The 20739-nt window shown below is 36.3% G+C and overlaps 1 protein-coding gene across 2 annotated transcripts in view; it reads right to left on the bottom strand.

Moving 5' to 3' along the window:
* The window catches only part of SPAG16 (sperm associated antigen 16), a 1095180-nt gene that overhangs the window by 288338 nt on the left and 786103 nt on the right, over positions 1-20739 (bottom strand). For both annotated transcript variants that reach the window (XM_061384008.1, XM_061384014.1), the window contains one exon: positions 10760-10886. In XM_061384008.1, coding sequence (XP_061239992.1) covers positions 10760-10886 — 127 coding nt within the window. The remainder of the gene's footprint in view (positions 1-10759; positions 10887-20739) is intronic.

Here is a 20739-nt window from a genome sequence, read left to right as displayed (position 1 = left end):
TTCTGTGCTAACTAAAAAACAAACAAAAAAACACCTTGTCCAGTTCCTAGAGCATAGTATACTTCATTGCAGGTATTATTCACACATTTGAGTCTGCAAGGGAGATACATAATCTTATTTCTTTCAGTTCCTCCAATTCCTTTCTCCAGTAGCAGAGAAGCCCATATTTTACTCAAAAACAAAATGGATTTGCATACAAACAGGGGACAGAATAGCGGGGTTATAAATAACTGAGCAGAGTCTTCTAGTCTCCTTTTCTCTCTTGTGTTTTATCCACTCTCCCTGTTACTCTTTCCCAGGAAATTGAAGTAGAATGATCTTGCTCTTAGGAGGAGCTATATAGCTTATCTCTGCCTTATGCCTTAGAGAAGTTAGCTTGTTTTACTCCTTTCCTATTTCAGTTTCTAATCAGGCCAGGACTTAAGTAAATAACAAAAGGTGCCTGTAAGCATTCACCTATTCCATCCAGATTAGTCTGATAAGAATTAACCATGAGGTGTGGAGCTGGAGTTTCAGCTCCCATTAGGAACATATTTAAGGTTCCCCATTGTTATAATCCACCTATAATGTAGGAGAGCTGGATTTGATCCCTGGGTCAGGAAGATCCCCTGGAGAAGGCAATAGCTACCCACTCCACTATCTTTGCTTGGAGAATTCCATGGACAGAAGAGCCTGGAGGACTATCGTCCATCAGGTCGCAAAGTCCATCAGGTCAATGACTGAGTGACTAACTCTTTCACTTTTCTTTCTCTCTTGTTATAAGACATCAAAAACTTGGCAGATAACACTAGGGAAATCATCTTTTCTTTTTTTCCCCCCCTTTATCTTGTCTTCCTTTTCAGACACAACTAGTTGACAAATAGTGACAGGATCCTGTCTTAATCAGTTTTGAGTCAAACACTTCAAGTGGTCATTACTTAGATTATTTCAATATCTATAGCAAATGAATTATTTCTCTGAACAGATGTCATATATCAATGTGAAACTAATACTATTATTACAGTGAGAAGCAGAATGATAAAAAGTCCAAATTCTAGTCTCTGGAATTAGACTCTCTGAATGTGAATTCTGACTCCATATTTGATCAGATAGGTATCATTGGGTTTGTTGTTAACTTCATGTCCTAGTTTCCTCATCTGTAAAGAGGAGACAATGGTGAAACAGAAGAGGAGGGGACAGGGCACAACCTTTAAAAGAATGACAGCCTGAGAACACAACATAAACTGATTAGAACCAAATAGGTCCAAGATGGCAAACGAGTCGACTTCCACTAGGCTCGACGTGAGCTTCAGTATATGCTCACTGTAACACATCAGCAAGCTAAATGACACATAGGGACTCATGACAGACCCAAGTGTGTTAGTCTCTCAGTCATGTCTGGACCATAGGGGTCCTCTAACCATGCAATTCTTCAGGCAAGAATACGGGAGTGAGTTGCCATTTCCTTCTCCAAGGGATCGTCCCTACCCAGGAATCCAACCCACGTCTCCTGCATTACAGGCAGATTCTTTACCATCTGAGTTACCAGGGAAGCCCCAAGGCCAATCATCAAAGACCAAAAAGTGAGTGACAGCCTAATTCCTGGAACACTCTGCCCCATCTCCAAAATTTTTGGGATAATCTTCCCATTCTGTACCCTATGCAATTACCCAGTCCATGAAGGCTAACCACACCACTTTCTGAGGTTGCACTCACCCTCAGCAATGGCCCACACTCTTGTCTATGGACTGTGTTTCTCCCAAGGCCACTTTTGACTTCTGAGATGGCTCACACTCTGTCTGTGGAGTGTGTTTACTTCTAAATAAATCTGTTACTGAGTCACAGTAATCCAAGTCTATGCCCCAACCAGTAATGCTGAAGAAGCTGAAGTTGAAGAGTTCTATGAAGAAACACAAGACCTTTTAGAACTAACACCAAAAAAAAAAAAACCAAACAAAAAAAAAACAGATGTCCTTTTCATCATAGGGGACTGGAATGCAAAATTAGGGAGTCAAGAGATACCTGGAGTAACAGGCAATTTTGGCCTTGGAGTACAAAATGAAGTAGGGCAAAAGGCTAACAGAGTTTTGCTAAGAGAATGCACTGCTCATACCAAACACCCTCTTCCAACAATACAAAATATGACTCTACACATGAACATCACCAGATGGTCAATACCAAAATCAGACTGATTATATTCTTTGCAGCCAAAGATGGAGAAGCTCTATATAGTCAGCAAAAACAAGACCAGGAAGCTGACTGTGGCTCAGATCATGAACTCCTTATTGCCAAATTTAAACGTAAATTGAAGAAAGTAGGAAAAACCACTAGGCCATATAGATATGACCTAAATCAAATTCCTTATGATTATACAGTGGAAGTAACAAATAGGTCCAAGAGATTAGATCTGATAGACAGAGGGCCTGAAGAATTATGGCTGGAGGTTCATAACACTGTATAGGAGGCAGATATCAAAACCGTCCACAAGAAAAAGAAATTCAAGAAAGCAAAGTGGTTGTCTGAGGAGGCCTTAAAAAGAGCTGAGAAAAGAAGAGAAGTGAAAGGCAAAGGAGTAAAAGAAAGATATACCCATCTTAATTGGGTACCAAAGAATAGCAAGGAGAAATAAGAAAGTCTTCCTAAATGGTCAGTGCAAAGAAATAGAGGAAAACAATAGAATGGGAAAGATTAGAGATCTTTTCATGAAAATTAAGAGATAACAAGGGAACATTTCATGCAAAGGTGGGTACAGAAATGATATGGACCTAGTAGAGAAGAGATGGCAAGAATACACCGAAAGATGATCCAATAAAGGTCGTATTGACCTGGACAAGGACAATGGTGTGGGTCACTCACATAGAGCCAGACATCCTAGAGTGTGCAGTCAAGTGGGTTTTAAGAAGCATCACTATGAACAAAGCTAATTGAGGTGATGGAATCTAGCTATTTCAAATCCTAAAAGATGATACTGTTAAAGTGCTGCACTCAATATGCCAGCAAATTTGGAAAACGGAGCAGTGGCCACAGGACACAAAAAGGTCAGTTTTCATCCCAAAGAAGGTCAATGCCAAGAACGTTCAAACTACCACACAACCGCACTCATTTCACATGATAGCAAGGTAATGCTCAAAATTCTTTAAGCAAGGCTTTAACAGTACGTGAACTGAGAACTTCCAGCTGCACAAGCTGGATTTAGAAAAGGTAGGGGAACCAGAGATCAAATTGTCAACACCATTGAATCATAGAAAAAGCAACGCAAGTCCAGAAAAACATCTACTTCTTCTTCATTGACTACAATAAAGCGTCTGTGTGAATACAATAAACTGTTCTTAAAATTCTAAAAGAGACGGAAATACCAAACCACCTTACCTGCCTCCTGAGAAACCTGTATGCAGGTCAAGAAGCAACAGTTAGAGCCGGACATGGAACAAAGGACTAGTTTAAAATTGGGAAAGGAGTACACCACAGCTGTATATTGTCACCCTGCTTATTTCGCTTATATGTAGGGTACATCCTGTGAAATGCCAGGTTGGATGATTCACAAGCTGGAATCAAGTTGCTGGGAGAAATAACAACAACCTCAGATATGCAGATGACACACCCTAATGGTGTGTCATGAAGTGAAGAGGAACTAAAGAGCCTCTTGATGAAGGTGAAAGAGGAGAGTGAGTAAGCTTGTTTAAAACTGAGCATTCAAGAAACTAACATTATGGTATTTGGTCCCATCACTTCATGGCAAATAGATAGGGCAACAATGGAAACAGTGACAGACTTTATTTTTGGGGGGGCTCCAAAATCACTGCAGATGGTGACTGCAGCCATGAAATTAAAAGATACTTGCTCCTAGGAAGAAAAATTATGATAAACCTAGACAGCGTATTTAAAAGCAGAGACATCACTTTGCCAACAAAGTTCGATATAGTCAAAGCTATGGTTATTCCTGTCATCATGTATGGATGTGAGAGTTGGACCATAAAGAAGGCTAAGCAGCAAAGAACTGATGCTTTTGAACTGTTGGAAAAGACTCTTAAAGGAATTCAATCCTGAATATTCATTGGAAAGACTGATGCTGAAGCTCCAATACTTGGGCCACCTGATGCAAAGACACAATTCATTGGGAAAGACTCTGATGCTGGGAAAGATTGAAGACAGGAGGAAGAGGGGGTTACAGAGGATGAGATGATTGGATGGCATCATTGACTCAATAGACATGAGTTTAAGCAAACTCGAGGAGTTAGCGATGGACAGGGATGCCTGGTGTGCTGCAGTCCATGGGGTCGCAAAGAGTTGGACATCACTGACAGACTGAACAACACAACCTAGTCAAAGCTTGCTCTGCTCACTGCAAGATAAGTCAGTGAATCTGAGATGAGGTACGTGGATTAGGAACAGACTTTGTGAGCCTGCTGACAGAGAAGATGGCAGGGCTGACCCTCAAAGTAACCATCTTGCTGGGGTCTGGATGTCAGATTCTTTTCTGGATCAGAGATGGGTGGGATACAAAGTAAACAGACCATTTAATTCTTGCAAATCTCCTAAAATGACAAGCCTCGGGTAGTGGGATGTGTTAATTTTATGTCTTCCTTATAGTCATTACATGGGCAGTGTGAAATGCAATATCTCCTGTCATATCAACAAACAAAGATGTCACATCTATCTGTGATCCCAGACTCCCCAAATGTGAATTTTTGGTCATGAAATGTGCTTGGTGCTATGCCATTTGCTACACAGAGAATCACAGGCATTCACAGGTGGACGGGTCTGGTTATCTCCTTGAGGCAGGCCATTATGTACGTTTATAATAAAAAAAAAAAGGGGGGGTTAAAGTCACAGAAGCAGATGCAGTGCAAATTTAAAAGCAACTCTTCCAGGTTACAAATCCATTTCTTTCCTATCACTTTGTCTTTCACTGAATCTTTCTGCAATGAGAAATCAAGAATCTAAGCTTCATTAGGTCCTGAAATTATGTGTGGGATCTCAGCTGGAAAACCATGGGTTTGGGCTGAGTTCAAGCCCGAGCACATGGATTGAAGTCCCAATCTGAGGTGAATGATGTCAGTAGTAACAACCTCATTAAGCTGTGGTAAAGAATAAACAAGATTTTTATGAGAGCTGACTCAGATGGTTCCATTGGTAAAGGGACTAGACCCAGAAGTGTGGACTGATGTTGCCTCACTATTGAGGTAATAACATTCTGAGCCCTCTCCCTGAGTCAAGTTTTCTGCAAAGAGCCAGACAATAAATAGCTGAGCCTTCACAAGCCATATAGTTTCCATTGCAAATATTCAACTCTGCTGTTGTAGTATAAAAGTAGCCTTAGATAATGCATAAATTAATGGGTATGGTTGTATATCATTAAAATTACAGATAAATACAGGTCAAGCTGGACTATAGGCAGTACTTTGCCAAGCCCTGTTCTATGTACTATCCTTTTGAATTGCAAGGTTTTACCATCCTGGTTGATGGGAGCACAAACTATTCCTAGGCTATTGTGATCCTCAGGGATTTTTCTTGTTAACTCTTCAGACAGATTTTTCTAAGCCTTTAGGCTGTCATGTACTGATCCATACTCAGCTAAAGATTGGAAGGGATCTTTTGCAGATCTCCAGAGCTCCCTCTTTATGTTGCTGTCTCCTGTCCTGTCTCCTGTCCTGTCCTCTGCCTTGGCCTCACTGGACTGCCCATTCCATCTCCCTAACTCTGGGAGTTTGCTGAGCTTCCTCAAGGTTTTTGCTCATTTCTGCGATGCAATCTAGAGATTTCCTCCAGACAGTATTCTGTGCAGCCATAGTGCTCATCTTATTTACCCACCTCTCAGTACTGTCTTCCACTGCCCAATATTCAATTTCTGAAAACCATTGTTGCATAAATTTTGTCTGTTTTTTCCTTCATTTTAGGTAGGAGTCCTACCTAATGGTCCCTGTTTGGCTGGAAGTGGAAGTTGTGGTAGGTTTTTAACATTCCACAGACAAGGAAATTAAGACTCAGAAATGTTCAGAAATTTCACCAAGATCATTCGGCTAGTTAGTAGTAGAGACAGAATTCAAAACCAGGGCTTCTAAATTCTGAGTTATACTAACTTCCAGATGTTCCATTATACTACACTGCTTCCAACAGAAGGGATTGACCACAACCTGTCTTTTAAATATGCTGCTCCTGCTGCTAAATTGCTGTAGTTGTGTCTGATTCTCTGTGACACTATGGACTGTAACCTGTCAGGCTTCTCTGTCCATAGGATTCTCCAGGCGAGAGTACTGGAGTGTGTTGCCATTTCCTCCACCAGGGGATCTTCCTGACCCAGGGATTGAACCTATGTTTCGGCCATTGCACACGGATTACCACTGAGCCTCCAAGGAAGCGCATCTTTTAAATATAAAACAGAACAGGGAACTGAAGCCTTCACTAACAGAAACTAATAAACCAAAAATGAAGATTATCTTATTATTTTTTGAACAATTTTAGAAGGGTCTGATACTCGTCATATTTTATATGGGGTCATTATTTTTTCTTATAGTTTAGTATCTCTATTGTCATTCTGCTTGTGGGAAATATCTAGGATTATCTCCAAATGGTGGGAAACCTTGCCCGTTTTAATGGTCTAAGACTGATAAGCTTTCTGTTGGAAAGTTCCCATCTGGCTCAAGCTTCAGCTTCTGCATGTTTTAAGGATGTGACTTCTTTGCAAATGTATTGGAATTACCTTTTACAAAGGAATGAAAAATAGTTCTAAACTACATAAACATGATGAAATGAGAGCTGTGGGAAAGCGTATGTATAAATTCTCACAGTTCATTTTGGTTATTTTCACTATAAAATTCCATTTAACATTTTTCTGAAATAGTAATAAATTTTTGAATGGTAAAACATATGGCATTTGTGTATGCCAAGTGCGAGATATTTAGATAATGAATATTTGTATGTGTAGCACTGTACTACCAGGAGGTTCTCTGTTTAATGAGAAAGAATACTTATCCTTTTACAAATACATGAATGATAAATATATACTGATACATGTATATATTTATGCTGCTGCTGCTGCTAAGCCACTTCAGTCCTGTCTGACTCTGTGCGACCCCATAGACGGCAGCCCACCAGGCTCCCCGATCCTTGGGATTCTCCAGGCAAGAACACTGGAGTGGGTTGCCATTTCCTTCTCCAATGCATGAAAGTGGAAAGTGAAAGTGAAGTCTCTCAGTCATGTCCGATTCTTCGTGACCCCACGGACTGCAGCCTACCAGGCTTCACCGTCTTTGGGATTTTCCAGGCGAGAGTACTGGAGTGGGTTGCCATTGCCTTCTCCGGTATATATCTATAAACACAGGTAATCTGTATTTGTTGTAAGCAGTGCATTTTCAAATAAAACATTATGCAAATAATACTATGCCACATGCAACTCCTCTTTTAAATGTGTAAGAAGCTGATTTCTTACAGCAACAGTAAAGCTAAGCCCTAGATGATGATTCACACTTCTTTAAATCTTTTGATTTTAATTATATATGCACATATAATGTTAAATACAGTTTTACTTGCTAGTTAATCATTTAAATTATTTTTAATATTAGAGGAAAACAAGACTATATTGGGATTTCCTCATTATAGAATGCAATTAACCCATGAGACAAATTAGAATATAGTAAGACAATTATCTCTTCTATTATTTACATGAAAAAGCTTAATTCAGGAAGATCAAATAACTTGCTTAAAATCTAAAAGGTGAGGAAGAGCTAAGGGTCTAAATCTTAGTGTACGTTCTTTTTCCACACCATTGGTTTGAAATATTTTTATCAAATATAACATTTCAAAAATTGATACACTGTATTTTGTTGTTTAGTTTCTAAGTTGTGTCCGACTCTTTGAACCCCATGTACTGTAGCCTGCTGGGCTCCTCTGATCATGGGTTTTTCCAGGTAAGAATATTGATGTGGATTGCCATTTCCTTTTCCAGGGGAGGAAGTCCCTGATACATCATGAGAAATACCAATTTTAAAACAGAATAAGTACTATTTCATTAGTATGTAATTTACTCTTATAAATTTAAAATAAAATTATAAAATAAAATAAAAATAGTTATGAGATAAATAATTAATGAATACATTTTAATAAATATTTGAAATCAAATGTTATGAACCACAGTTTCAGTCTTTAATGATCTCTACTCAAATATCCTGTGTATCCTGTGTTGGATTTGCAGTGAAGAAATCCCTTATTTATAAAGACAAGCCATTGTGTATGGAGACAGCTCTGTTTAAGCAGCACACCTCAAAATTTCAAGATGCCCTTCAATTAAACTGATCTAGAGACATGAAATATTAGGAGAAAATTTTTGTTTCTGTGTTTATTATTTAGGATATCTGAAAACTACTTGCACATTCCTTATATTAAATTTCTCAAACAGAATACTATCAATACTTCTGCATATGTTATATGATATTATGATGATACTGCATGTGTATTATCAATGACCTTTCCTCAGGTCCAAGGAGGTAAGCTTGCATTGGCTTGCCACTGGGAATAAATAAAGTATGTCAAATGAATGTGTATTCTGAGCTTATTATGTTATATTTGATATTATTTTCATAGTCCAAATATCCTCATGACATCTTTTTATACTTTTAAAATCATCTTTTCCTGAATAAATGCAGATGAGAAGAGATCTACATGTTCCTGTCCTTATTTCAATTTTGTTTTGCTCTTGACTTCACTTTTCTTTACTCTCTTGAAATGAACATAATTTCTGGTATTTAACTTTGTGATTTTCATCTCTCTGTTCAGATCCTCATTAGACCTTGTCTTTGCTCTTCCCAAGTTCCTTCAACTCTTAATGTATTTCATACTTTTAAAATGATGAGTGACTTAAGACTTCTTCTCCACCAAAGCACACATTTCTCATTATTCAATGAGAAAAAGACATTAATTTTTCAAACTCTAGAATTAAAATTAATTATATCATGTTCCTTGAAGAAATGGTCAAAGGAATGGAAAGGTCAAGTTGAAATTATATTTCTTCAAACTGATGAAATGTTTTCATTAATAGGGTCCCTGGTTTACACTCTTTATGTTTCTCATTGTTCCATCCTTGATTTTGACAGTTTTCTTAATATTAGTGTACTATCGAATATATAGCAGTAATGGAGAGAAAAAATAGATTTGTTGTACCAGGGGCTTCAAGACTTGCATGACAGTAAGATAGAACTGACATTTATTTAAAATAAGGTTTGCCTGACAATATATAGAAAAAAAATTTGAGGATGGATGATAAGGACAGTAAAAGGCAGTGAAAACATATTTAATATTATGACAGTAAAATATATATCTAGTGTTAGTTGTACAGCTTTCCAAAACACTTGTTTTTCTATTATTAGAAAGTACAGACAAAAGCTTTGAAATTTCAGAATTCAAAACTCAAGAACCTGAATACTTGGATGCTATTTCAAGATAATAAAGGAAATTTATTGATTTGAAAATGTTTATAAAACACAAGTTGAAACTCTTTTAGATTTATGATGTCAATGTATATTCTATATATTGTAAAGTATAAATTATAATACTAATGAGCCTTCACATTAAAAAATTAAATTCTCATAGTTAGGGTCTTTTATCCTGTACAGTGTTTTCTGTTTCAATTCTAGCAGAGCATAAAAGTCTTAATGTCAAGAACATTACTAAAATATTTTTAAGGAAGTCATTGTTATTAGTGTGGCTCATATACCAGTCTGCAATGGGAACACAACTTAAGATTTGTTAAGAAGACAAACTTACTGAATTCTGAATTTCAGATATGTGATGGCAATATCATGAAACCAGTTCCATGGAACACACAATTATCTTATGGCTCTAGAATTGCTGAGTATATTCATACTTTCTGGACTATATTTAAATAGAATATTATTTCCATTATATATATTCAATCTCTATTTCTTCATCTAAAATCACTATCTCTACCACTTTGAGTGGCTGCCAATAAATAACACAAGTTCTAACATCTCAAAACTTAAAAAAGTTTATAACATGTATTATAATAGCAAAGGTAAGCTATATCAATCAATAACAGATATACATTATTTAGCATAGGATATCATTAAAGATAGAGTTGTAATTGCAATTTTAACATTTTAAATGTACAAGTGGAATCATTGTGTGACTATTAATATCAGTTGCTACACTACTGATCATCAGCAAGGATAAAATATTTTCTTATTGATAACATTCATCTTATTGCAGAAAAACGCTAAACATGATAATATACTATAATTATTACCAGTTAAAACAATTATTTTTGGACATAATTGCAGCAAAATGAATATATATTTAAATTTAATTGTAAAATCTAGAGAATATGAGGTATTACGCATTTATTATAGACTAAAATATTCTGTAAAATGTTTTAATTTTACTCTTGTCAAAGTTTTGTTCTTCCCTACTTTTAGCCATTTGCCTTCAAAAAACTTGATTTTCTTGCGTTGGATGGTGATTCCAAGGCATGCAGACTCCAAATTTTGCATGATGCTACTAGGAACTTGAGTAATTTAAATGAGCACACACTTACCTTCTCTATTATCCTTTTTTTCACGCATGTGATAAATGCAATGCTTTCATTATATATATGTGATATGATATATAATATGATGATTATAACAGTGTAATATATTTTAGTATAATATTAAGAACAGAAATTTACATAGAAGGAAATGCAAAAAATTAAAATGGCAATAGAAAATACTTTCAGGACAAATACTAAAGTTGTCAACTTGGTCAAAATGTTAAACAAAAAAGATCCTACCTGATGAATCAAAGGTCACCTCATTGCCCGGGCTTGGACCTACATCAATGGACACCATGGGTAAAAGCTTCCGAAAATCCCACAGCTTTGTAACTCCACAGGCATCACAGGATGCTATCATGTGACCCTTTAAAGTATTAAAAAAGAAGTTTTATATATACACACACACACACATGATACTTCTCTAAAAATATATATAGAAACTCAGACCAAAAGAAAAGATTTTCTATTACTATTTTATTAAATCCACAAGAATACATTCCTCTAAACTAAAAAGTATTCATTATACCTTTGTCTTCAACATAAAAGCATTGTAAAGTGAAAATTCATATATGTAAAATCCTATATCACACTTTGGAAGATGATTCTCAGGAAATCATTTTGATGATTTTAATTATATTAGAAGATGTAATAAAACAGAACTACACACATGGATGTGCATGCAATTTGTCTATATATACACATATCTCATGTATGACATGTGATTTACATATAAAAACTACCTATACATGTAAAAAATTTGCACAAAATGCACACTCCCTTCACATGCTTGTAACTAGTTAGTACTGACAATTTATATCTCAGAATAAAAATAAAAACCGAGGTAGGAAAACAACTGGACAGGAAAGAATCATTTTTATCATAGTGGGTAGATCACTGGAACCATGTAAAATTGATGGCAAGGAAGCTGTGCCTATTGTGGTCTGTTAGACAAAATTATTAGAAATAATTTTTTAATGCCTAGTCAAAAATCATTCCTTCATTATTTTCTTTCTAGATATTCTAAAATGTTAAATAACTTGATCAATATATAATTTCTCTCATTATTTTGAACTAGCTCACATACTTATTCCTCATTTACTCCTGATTTCTACCCTTTCTGTAAAAAATGTGCATACTGTATTAGAATCCAAGTCAAATGTTCCCTAAACATTCCAGCAATGTAACAAATGCAATTAGTTTTAAAATTCTGTAACTGTTATCACTCACAATGCAGTATAACAATCTTTTACCCTCAATCTAATGAATGGAATATTCAATCCTTTTTGTGACTTAAAAAGAACACAAGGAACTTGGAATGTTTTCAAATACGTAAACATGTAAGAACTGTGAAGAATCAATGAATTTAATTTTTAGAAAAGAATAGTTATCAGGATTACATGGAATATTAAATGTTAAAAATTATAAAGAACTCTTTCCAGATATAAGGGCTTTCAAACACCTTTTAGAAGTCACAGAATGGAATTTTTTTTCAACTTTGAGTACAGAATAAATTTTAATCAGAATTTAATTTGGAGGAACTTCTTCTCAAAGTCAGGTTATAGACTTCATGACCTTTTCTTCTCTAGATTTTATGACACAAAGAAAATCATAAAATGTGCCTTATACCATTGAATATTAAAATTTTAGAAACTATAGTAAATATAAAAATAAATTATTTAAATGGTTTTAGTATTTTCATATTTCATTTTTACTGCTGTCAATACATTTAGAACATTCTGATAAAATTAAAATAATAGTCAATACTTATTAAGGGTTTTTAATGAACTAAATGCTGTGCTAAATAATTTATTGATAAAAATAGATTCATTATTTTAAACAATTTTGAATAACATCATTTAGCCAAACTTTTCCATTTCCCAAGGAACTTAAAATTCATGACAAAATATGAATTATGAAAAAACAGAATAACTTGTAAAGTGGTGGTACAAGTTTGTATTCAGATTTGATAACCAGGAGACACTTGGTAACTACACTTTCAGTTAGAAGAGAGGTAATGTAGTGCCTATTGGAGTGCCTGGAGCATATAAAAATTAAAAAAAAAAAAAAATTAACCCAATAAATGACAAATGCCTTATGGGTGTTTACCCAGAAGTTTTAAAGTACTTTCACACTGTTGATGAGGTTCTTCAGGCCAAGAATCCTGGAGTGGTTTGCCCTTCTCTTCTCCAGTGGGTCATGTTTTGTCAGAGGACTGCGGGCCGGAGGAGAAGTGGGCGACAGAACATGAGATGGTTGGATGGCATCACTGACTCAATGGACATGAGTTTAAGCAAACTCCAGGAGATAGTGAAGGACAGGGAAGGCTGGTGTGCTATAGTCCATGGGATCGCGGACAGTCAGACACGACTTTGTAACTGAACTTTCACACCAGCCTTAAGGTAATGTTGCTTCTAACCTTAATAGTTCTGAATCAGCTACACAAAAGGAAGAGATAAAAGATGCAGAGAATCCAGAACAAAATAGTTGGAATATCAAGATTCTGTATTCCTTCTCACGCAATCTCAGGTGAACTGGAATCACCTGCCTTTCTCCTTCTATAGGTCAAAAGAAGACACTAAATTATTACTAATCCAAATCACACACTGTGAGTTTTGAGGGAAATGAAGATAGGGAGTGTGGAAAAGGGTTTAGTTGACAACCTGGTGAAAAAGCAAACATTTTATCTATAATTTATGTCAGGTAATAAAACAAAGACTAGCTACAGTTAGGCAATTAACATAACTAAGAAATAAAGATTTCAAAGAAAATGTTTTTGTTCAGGGAGGTAGGAATTGTGACCATCCTAAAGAAAGTATAAACTCAAAGAATTTTGGAAAATTCTCTAAAATGTAATTCTTGTTATGTCACTGGTACCAGTGCTAATACCGAGAAGGAAAGGTAATAAAGGTGGCTGCATTGAAAGCTCTCAAAGAAGATCAGATTCAGACAGATGGATATTTATATGACACTGAATCTCCAGCACCTGGTTTAGTTCCTGTGACATTTGGGATTTGATTTTGATTTATAGAATAAATGAATATAAGTGGAGTAGAGTAATCAATGTTGACCATGTGAAACTTTAACGGACTTTTGTTTCTCAAAATATGGTAAATGAGCAGAAGCTCAGAAAAATACAGTAGTGTTTTATCTTTTGTTTGTGTGTGTGTGTGTGTGTGTGTGTGTGTGTGTATTTATTAGTTTTGGGATTATAGACTCAAATAGTAAAATGAAGCAAGTAAAATTTAGAAAATGGACAAAGGATACAGTTGAGATTAAAATGAATAGCCATGACTCCTAAATGCCCCTATTAAGCTTTGTCAACTCCAACTTAAAGATCCTAGTGAGAATAAGTTAGAGTATAACAGTATAAAATCAAACTAGCTTTACCTAGGCTGCTGGAAATATACTGGAGAAATATTTAGCTGTACATATCAAGAATCACAAAGGTGTTCATATTTTTTAAACTTTTAAGGTTACTTACTAAAAAATGGAAACACGTGAATTTTATAATAATCTAATTTAGAAGAAATAAATCTTGTGCTGTTGTGGATCCTGAAAACTGCTAGAGGCACCTTTAAGCAAACTTGTTACCAACAGTGACAGGAAGAAAAGCAGACTGAACAGCTATCTCTCAGCATAGATGTCTTTAAACATATTTATATATTGTAAAACAAAGAAAAAGCAAAAATTAGCTAATGAAGTAATTTATAGTTTAAATGAATAATTAAACTATTTTCATAAATCCATAGTATTTCTTCACATAAACATATCTTATGGCTTTATATAATTTCCAAAAATAGATTTTACAAGTTTGGGCATTACTGTAAGTTTGGGTTAGAAGGATATTTTTCAGGTAGTATAAGAAATGCCATAGAGTAATAAACTATTTTATATGAAATTCCTTATATATTTATATTATATCAAGAAGAAAAACATAGACTCTTAATTTATTATAGAAACAGAGGTCTAATTTAATTGCACTTTGAACCTCCTTTCTGATAAGTCAGCTAAATTCTGTTGGTTCAACTCACTATTTTTATATATATTCTCATATATATGTATATATAGTACATGTATATATATATATCTTTATTTTTACCATCTTTATTTGGAGTGAATGTCAGAACATCTAAAGAAGGAAAATATTTTTAGGTCTATGACATTACTTCTTTTGCAAGTTTCTTCAAGGCTGAATAACACAATATATGTAATTGTTCTCTTCTGAGAGTTATGCAAAATAATAGAAAATTAAATTAATGATTATGTATCAACTATGTACACATGAGAATGTTATAAGCTCTTTAAGAATAGGTACTTTGGCTTAACAATACATTCCCATGATCTTGAATAGCACCTAGTAAATGTTTTGCAAATGTTTTGTAAATTATTTGCAAATAACTGCAGATGTATAAATAAATAACCGAGATGAATTACTGTGATGTACTGTGCTTAGTTGCTCAGTGGTGTGCGACTCTTTGTGACTCCATGGACTGTAGCCCTCCAGGCTCCTCTGTCCATGGGGATTCTCCAGGCAAGAATACTGGAGTGGGTTGCCACCCCCTCCTCCTGGGGATTTTCCCGACCCAGGATTGGAACCCAGGTCTCCATCATTGCAGGCAGATTTTTTTACCATCTGATCCACAAAATAGCAATTACAGAAACAATGTAAGTTTATGCTAAACTGTCATTAAACTGCTTGAAAGTATACAACAGATATGGTACAGTGATTGAATAGGGAGATATGTTTATAAAAAAATTGCTCTATATATTTCTTAAGACTTTATTTTTTAAACGTAGTTTTGGCTCATAGCAAAATTAAAGGGAAAATAGAGAAATTTTTATTTATCTCCTGCCTCCACTTAGCCTCCCCCACTTACAACTTGTCCACTGCAGAGGCACATTTGTTACATTTGATGAACCAATATTGACACATTATAATCACCTCAAATTCCTACTTTTACATTACAATTCACTCCTAGTGTTGCACATTCTATGAGTTTAGACAACTTTACAATGACATATACCCTTCACAATGGTATCATCAGAGTATTTTTCCTAAGTATTCTTTGCACTCATCCATCCATCCAAACTCCTGGCAACCACCCATCATTTTGCCTCTCTAGAGGGCAGCCAGAATGAAAACCACAATTACAGGAAACTAACAAAACTAATCACATGGATCACAGCCTTGTCTCAATGAAACTATGAGCCATGCCATGCAGAGCCATCCAAGACGGATGGGTCGTGGTGGAGAGTTCTAACAAAATATGGTCCACCGGAGAAGGGAATGGCAAACCACTTCAGCATTCTTGCCTTGAGAACACCATGAAGAATGTGACCCCCATGGACTATACAGTCCATGGAATTCTCCAGATCAGAATATTGGAGTGGATAGGCTTTCCCTTCTCCAGGGTATCTTCCTAACCCAGGAATTGAACCCAGGTCTCCCACACTGCAGGCAGATTCTTTACCAACTGAGCCACAAGGGAAGCCCAAGAATACTGGAGTGAGTAGCCTATCGCTTCTGCAGCAAATCTTCCCAGCCCAGGAATTGAACCGGGGTCTCCAGCACTGCAGGTGGACTGTTTATCAACTGAGCTATCAGGGAAGCCCCATGAAGAGTATGAAAAGGCTGAAATACGAACTCCTGAGTTCAGTAGGTGCCCAATATGCCATGGGAGAAGAGTGGAAAAATAGCTGCAGAAGGAATGAAGAAGCTGAGCCAAAATGGAAACACACCCAGTTGTGGATGTGCTGGTTATAAAAGTAAAGTCTAATGCTATAAAGAACAATATTGGATAGGAATCTGGAATGTTAGGTCCATGAATCAAGGTAAATTGGAAGTGGTCAAACAGGAGATGGTGAGAGGGAACATTGATATTTTAGGAATCAGTAAACTAAAATGGACCAGAATGGGCAAATTTAATTCAGACGGCCATTATATCTACTATGTGGACAAGAATACCATCGAAGAAATGGAGTAGCCATCATAGTCAACAAAAGAGTCTGAAATGCAGTACTTTGGTACAAGCTCAAAAATGACAGAACAAACTCTATTCATTTCCAAGGCAAAACATTCAATATCACAGTAATCAAAGTCTGTGCCCCAAGCACTAATGGTAAAGAAGCTAAGTTGAAGAGGTCTATGAAGACCTACAAGAGATTCTAGAGCTAACACCAAAAAAAAGAAGTTCTTTTCATCATAGGGGACTGGAATACAAAAGTAGGAAGTCAGGAGAAACCTGGAGTAACAGGCAATTTTGGCCTTGGAGCGCAAAATGAACCAGGGCAAAGGCTAACAGAGTTTTGCCAAGAGAAGGCACTGGTTGTAGCAAACACCCTCTTCCAACAACACAAGAGATGACTCTACGCATGGGCATAATCAGATGGTCAATACCAAAATCAGATTGATTATATTCTTTGCAGCTGAAGCAGGAAAAGCTCTATATAGACAGAAAAAACAAGACCAGGAAGCTGACTGTGGCTCAGATCATGAACTCCTTATTGCCAAATTCAGAGCTAAATTGAAGAAAGTAGGGAAAACCACTAGACCATTCAGATATGACTTAAATCAAAACCCTTATGATTATAGTGGAAGTGATAAATAGATCCAAAGGATTAGATCTGATAGAAAGAGTGCCGGAAGAAACATGGATGGAAGTTTCTGACACTGTACAGGAGGCAGTGGTCAAAATATCTCTAAGAAAAAGAAATGCAAAAAGACAAAATGGTTGTCTGAGGAGGCATTACAAATAGCTGAGAAGAGAAGCGAAAGGCAAAGGAGGAAAGGAAAGATATACCCAACTGAATGAAGAGTTCCAAAGAATAGCAAAGAGATATAAGAAAGCCTTCCTAAGTGAACAATGCAAAGAAATAGAGGAAAACAACAGAATGGGAAAGACTAGAGATCTCTTCAAGAAAATTAGAGATACAAAGGAGACATTTCATGCAAAGATGGGTACAATAAAGGACAGAAATGGTATGGACCTAACAGAAGCAGAAGATATTAAGGAGAGGTGGCAAGAATATACAGAGGAACTATACAAAAAATATCTTAATGACCAAAATAACCATGATGATGTCACCACTCACCTAGAGCCAAACATTTTAGAGTGTGATGTCAAGCGGTCCTTAGGAAGCATTACTATGAACAAAGCTAATGAAGTTGACACAATTCCAGTTGCTGCTGTTGCTAAGTTGCTTCAGTCGTATCCGACTGTGTGCAACCCCATAGACAGCAGCCCACCAGGCTCCCCTGTCCCTGGGATCCTCCAGGCAAGAACACTGGAGTGGGTTGCCATTTCCTTCTCCAACCCATGAAAGTGAAAAGTGAAAATGAAGTCGCTCAATCGTGTCTGACTCTTAGCGACCCCATGGACTGCAGCCCACCAGGCTCCTCTGTCCATGGGATTTTCCATGCAAGAGTACTGGAGTGGGGTGCCATTGCCTTCTCCAGAATTCCAGCTGAGCTATTTCAAATCCTAAAAGATGATGCTATGAAAGTGCTGCACTGAATATGCCAGCAAATTTGGAAAACTCATCAGTGGCCACAGGACTGGAAAAAGTCAGTTTTCATTCCAATCCCAAAGAAAGGTAATACCAAAGAGTGCTCAAACTACTGCACAATTGCACTCATCTCACACACTAGTAAAGTAATGCTCAAAATTCTCCAAGCCAGGCTTCAGCAATACGTGAACTGTGAAGTTCCAGATGTTCAAGCTGGATTTAGAAAAGGCAGAGGAACCAGAGATCAAATTGCCAATGTCTGTTGGATCACAGAAAAAGCAAGAGAGTTCCAGAAAAACATCTACTTCTGCTTCATTGACTATTCTAAAGCTTTGACTGTGAGTATCACAACAAACTGGAAAACTCTTCAAGAGATGGAAATACCAGACCACCTTATCTGCCTCCTGGTAAACCTATATACAGGTCAAAAAGCAACAATTAGAACCAGACACAGAACAATGAACTGGTTCCAAATTGGAAAAGGAGTATGTCCAAGTTGTTTATTGTCACCCTGCTTATTTCACTTATATGCAGAGTATATAAGTGAATATCATATATCATTTCACTTATATGAGAAATGCTAGACTGGATGAAGGACAAGCTGGAATCAAGATTTCTGGGAGAAATATCAATAACCTCAGATATGCAGATGATACCACCCTTAAGGCAGAAAGTCAAGAGGAACTAAAGAGCCTCTTGATGAAGGTGAAAGAGGAGAGTGAAAAAGGTGGCTTAAAACTCAACATTTAAAAACTAAGACCATGGCATGTGGTCCCATCACTTCATGGCAAATATATGGGGAAAAAATGGAAACAATGACAGACTTTATTTTCTTGGGCTCCAAATCACTACAGATGGTGATGGCAGCCATGACATGAAAAGATGTTTGCTCCTTGGAGGAAAATCAATGACACATCTAGACAGCACATTTTAAAAAAGAGAGAGATAGAGACATCACTTTGCCAACAATGGTCTGTATAAGTCAAAGCCATGGTTTTTTCAGTATTCAGGTATGGTGTGAGAGTTGGTCCATAAAGAAGGCTGAGCAATGAAGAACTGATGCTTTTGAAATGTGCTATTGGAGAAGACTCTTGAGAGTACTCTGAACTGTAAGGAGATCAAATCAGTCAATTGTAAAGGAAATCAACCCTGAATACTCACTGAAAGGACTGATGCTGAAGCTAAAGCTCTAATACTTTGGCCACCTGATGAGAAGAGCTAACTCTTTAGAAAAGACCCTGATGATGGGAAAGACTGAAGGCAGGAGGAACAGAGGGCAACAGAGGATGAGATGGTTGGATGGTATCATCTACTCAGTGGACATGAGTTTGAGCAAACTCCGGGAAATGGTGAAGGACAGGGAAGCCTGGTGTTCTACAGTCCATGTGTTCACAAAGAGTCAGACACAACTGAGCAACTGAACAATATACTGAAACTATATGTAATTTTGTTCTGTAATTTTTAAGTCTCCTAAAAATGTGTTATCACACTTTCATAGGTTAATACATAGAAAAGAAGAAAAAGAAAGGAAATAGACTAGAACAAATAAATAAAAAGAACGTTTCATAAAGTTGGATATGTACAAGATCTCAAAGAATGATAACATATAAAAAGGATACACATTACAGAAAAATAGAATAGTAACATAGAGTCTACAAATAAAAGCACAGGCTTCTGGGCTATGGGTTTAGGAGCAAGCCCTAGTTATTTCACTTCTGTAGGGTATCAGAGACTACATGAACTTTGTGTCAGATGGGTGACAAAAGCTTATATATTTTTAAAACAATTGATAGTGTAGTTCAGTCACTCAGTCATGTCCAACTCTTTGCAACACCATGAACTGCAGCACGCCAGGCTTCCCTGTCCATCACCAAATCCTGGAGCTTGCTCAAACTCATGTCCATCAAGTTGGTGATGCCATCCAACCATCCCATCCTCTGTCTTCCCCTTCTCCTCCTGCCTTCATCTTCCCCAGCATCAGGGTCTTTTCCAATGAGCCAGTTCTTTTCTTGAAAAGATGAAGCTGAAAAAAGTTGCTTGCAAGTGCTGCCTGAAGCTGCAATTTACATGAAGGTATACATTTATAGAATCCACAGTCTCACAACTTGGACCTAAAGTTGTGAGAGTAACACAATTCCAGTTAATGAAAAATGAATACTCATTAAAGAAAAATAAGTGAAACAAAAACAATCTAAAAGGACTTGAAAAAAAAAACAAACAAGAAATTTAAATGTTAATTATTGAAAACAAAAGATTCATTAGATGGGCAATACCTTAGAAAAGACAAACCTGAAAAGAGAGTTAGTGAATTTAAAGACTGGGAAATTCAGGGAGATGGCAGATATAAAGATAAAATCATGACAGCATGTAGATCATTGAGATGTGGGGAAGGATGGAGCTGGGAATTTCAGTATATTACATAAAGAGAATGTATAGTCAGAAAGAAGAGCAGTATTGGAAGGTATAATAATTGAAACTTTGCCACTGAAGGAAGCTATATGTTAAAGATAAAAGTGAAATCCAAGGACTGAGTATGGTATGTAAAACACACTGAGAAACAATCAATAAAATGTTATAGAGCATTATGAATTTAAAAATTTATAAGAGAAAAAGCAAAGATTATACATAAAAGAAAAACAATCAGATTTTTTTTTAATAAAAACTAGATGTTAGCACTAGTGAAATAATGTCCACAAGTTGGGGGAAAATAA

Source organism: Bos javanicus, chromosome 2 (assembly GCF_032452875.1).
Source record: "Bos javanicus breed banteng chromosome 2, ARS-OSU_banteng_1.0, whole genome shotgun sequence".
In the NCBI taxonomy this organism is placed as follows: Eukaryota; Metazoa; Chordata; class Mammalia; order Artiodactyla; family Bovidae; genus Bos; species Bos javanicus.
This window is presented reverse-complemented; position numbering and strand designations above follow the sequence as displayed.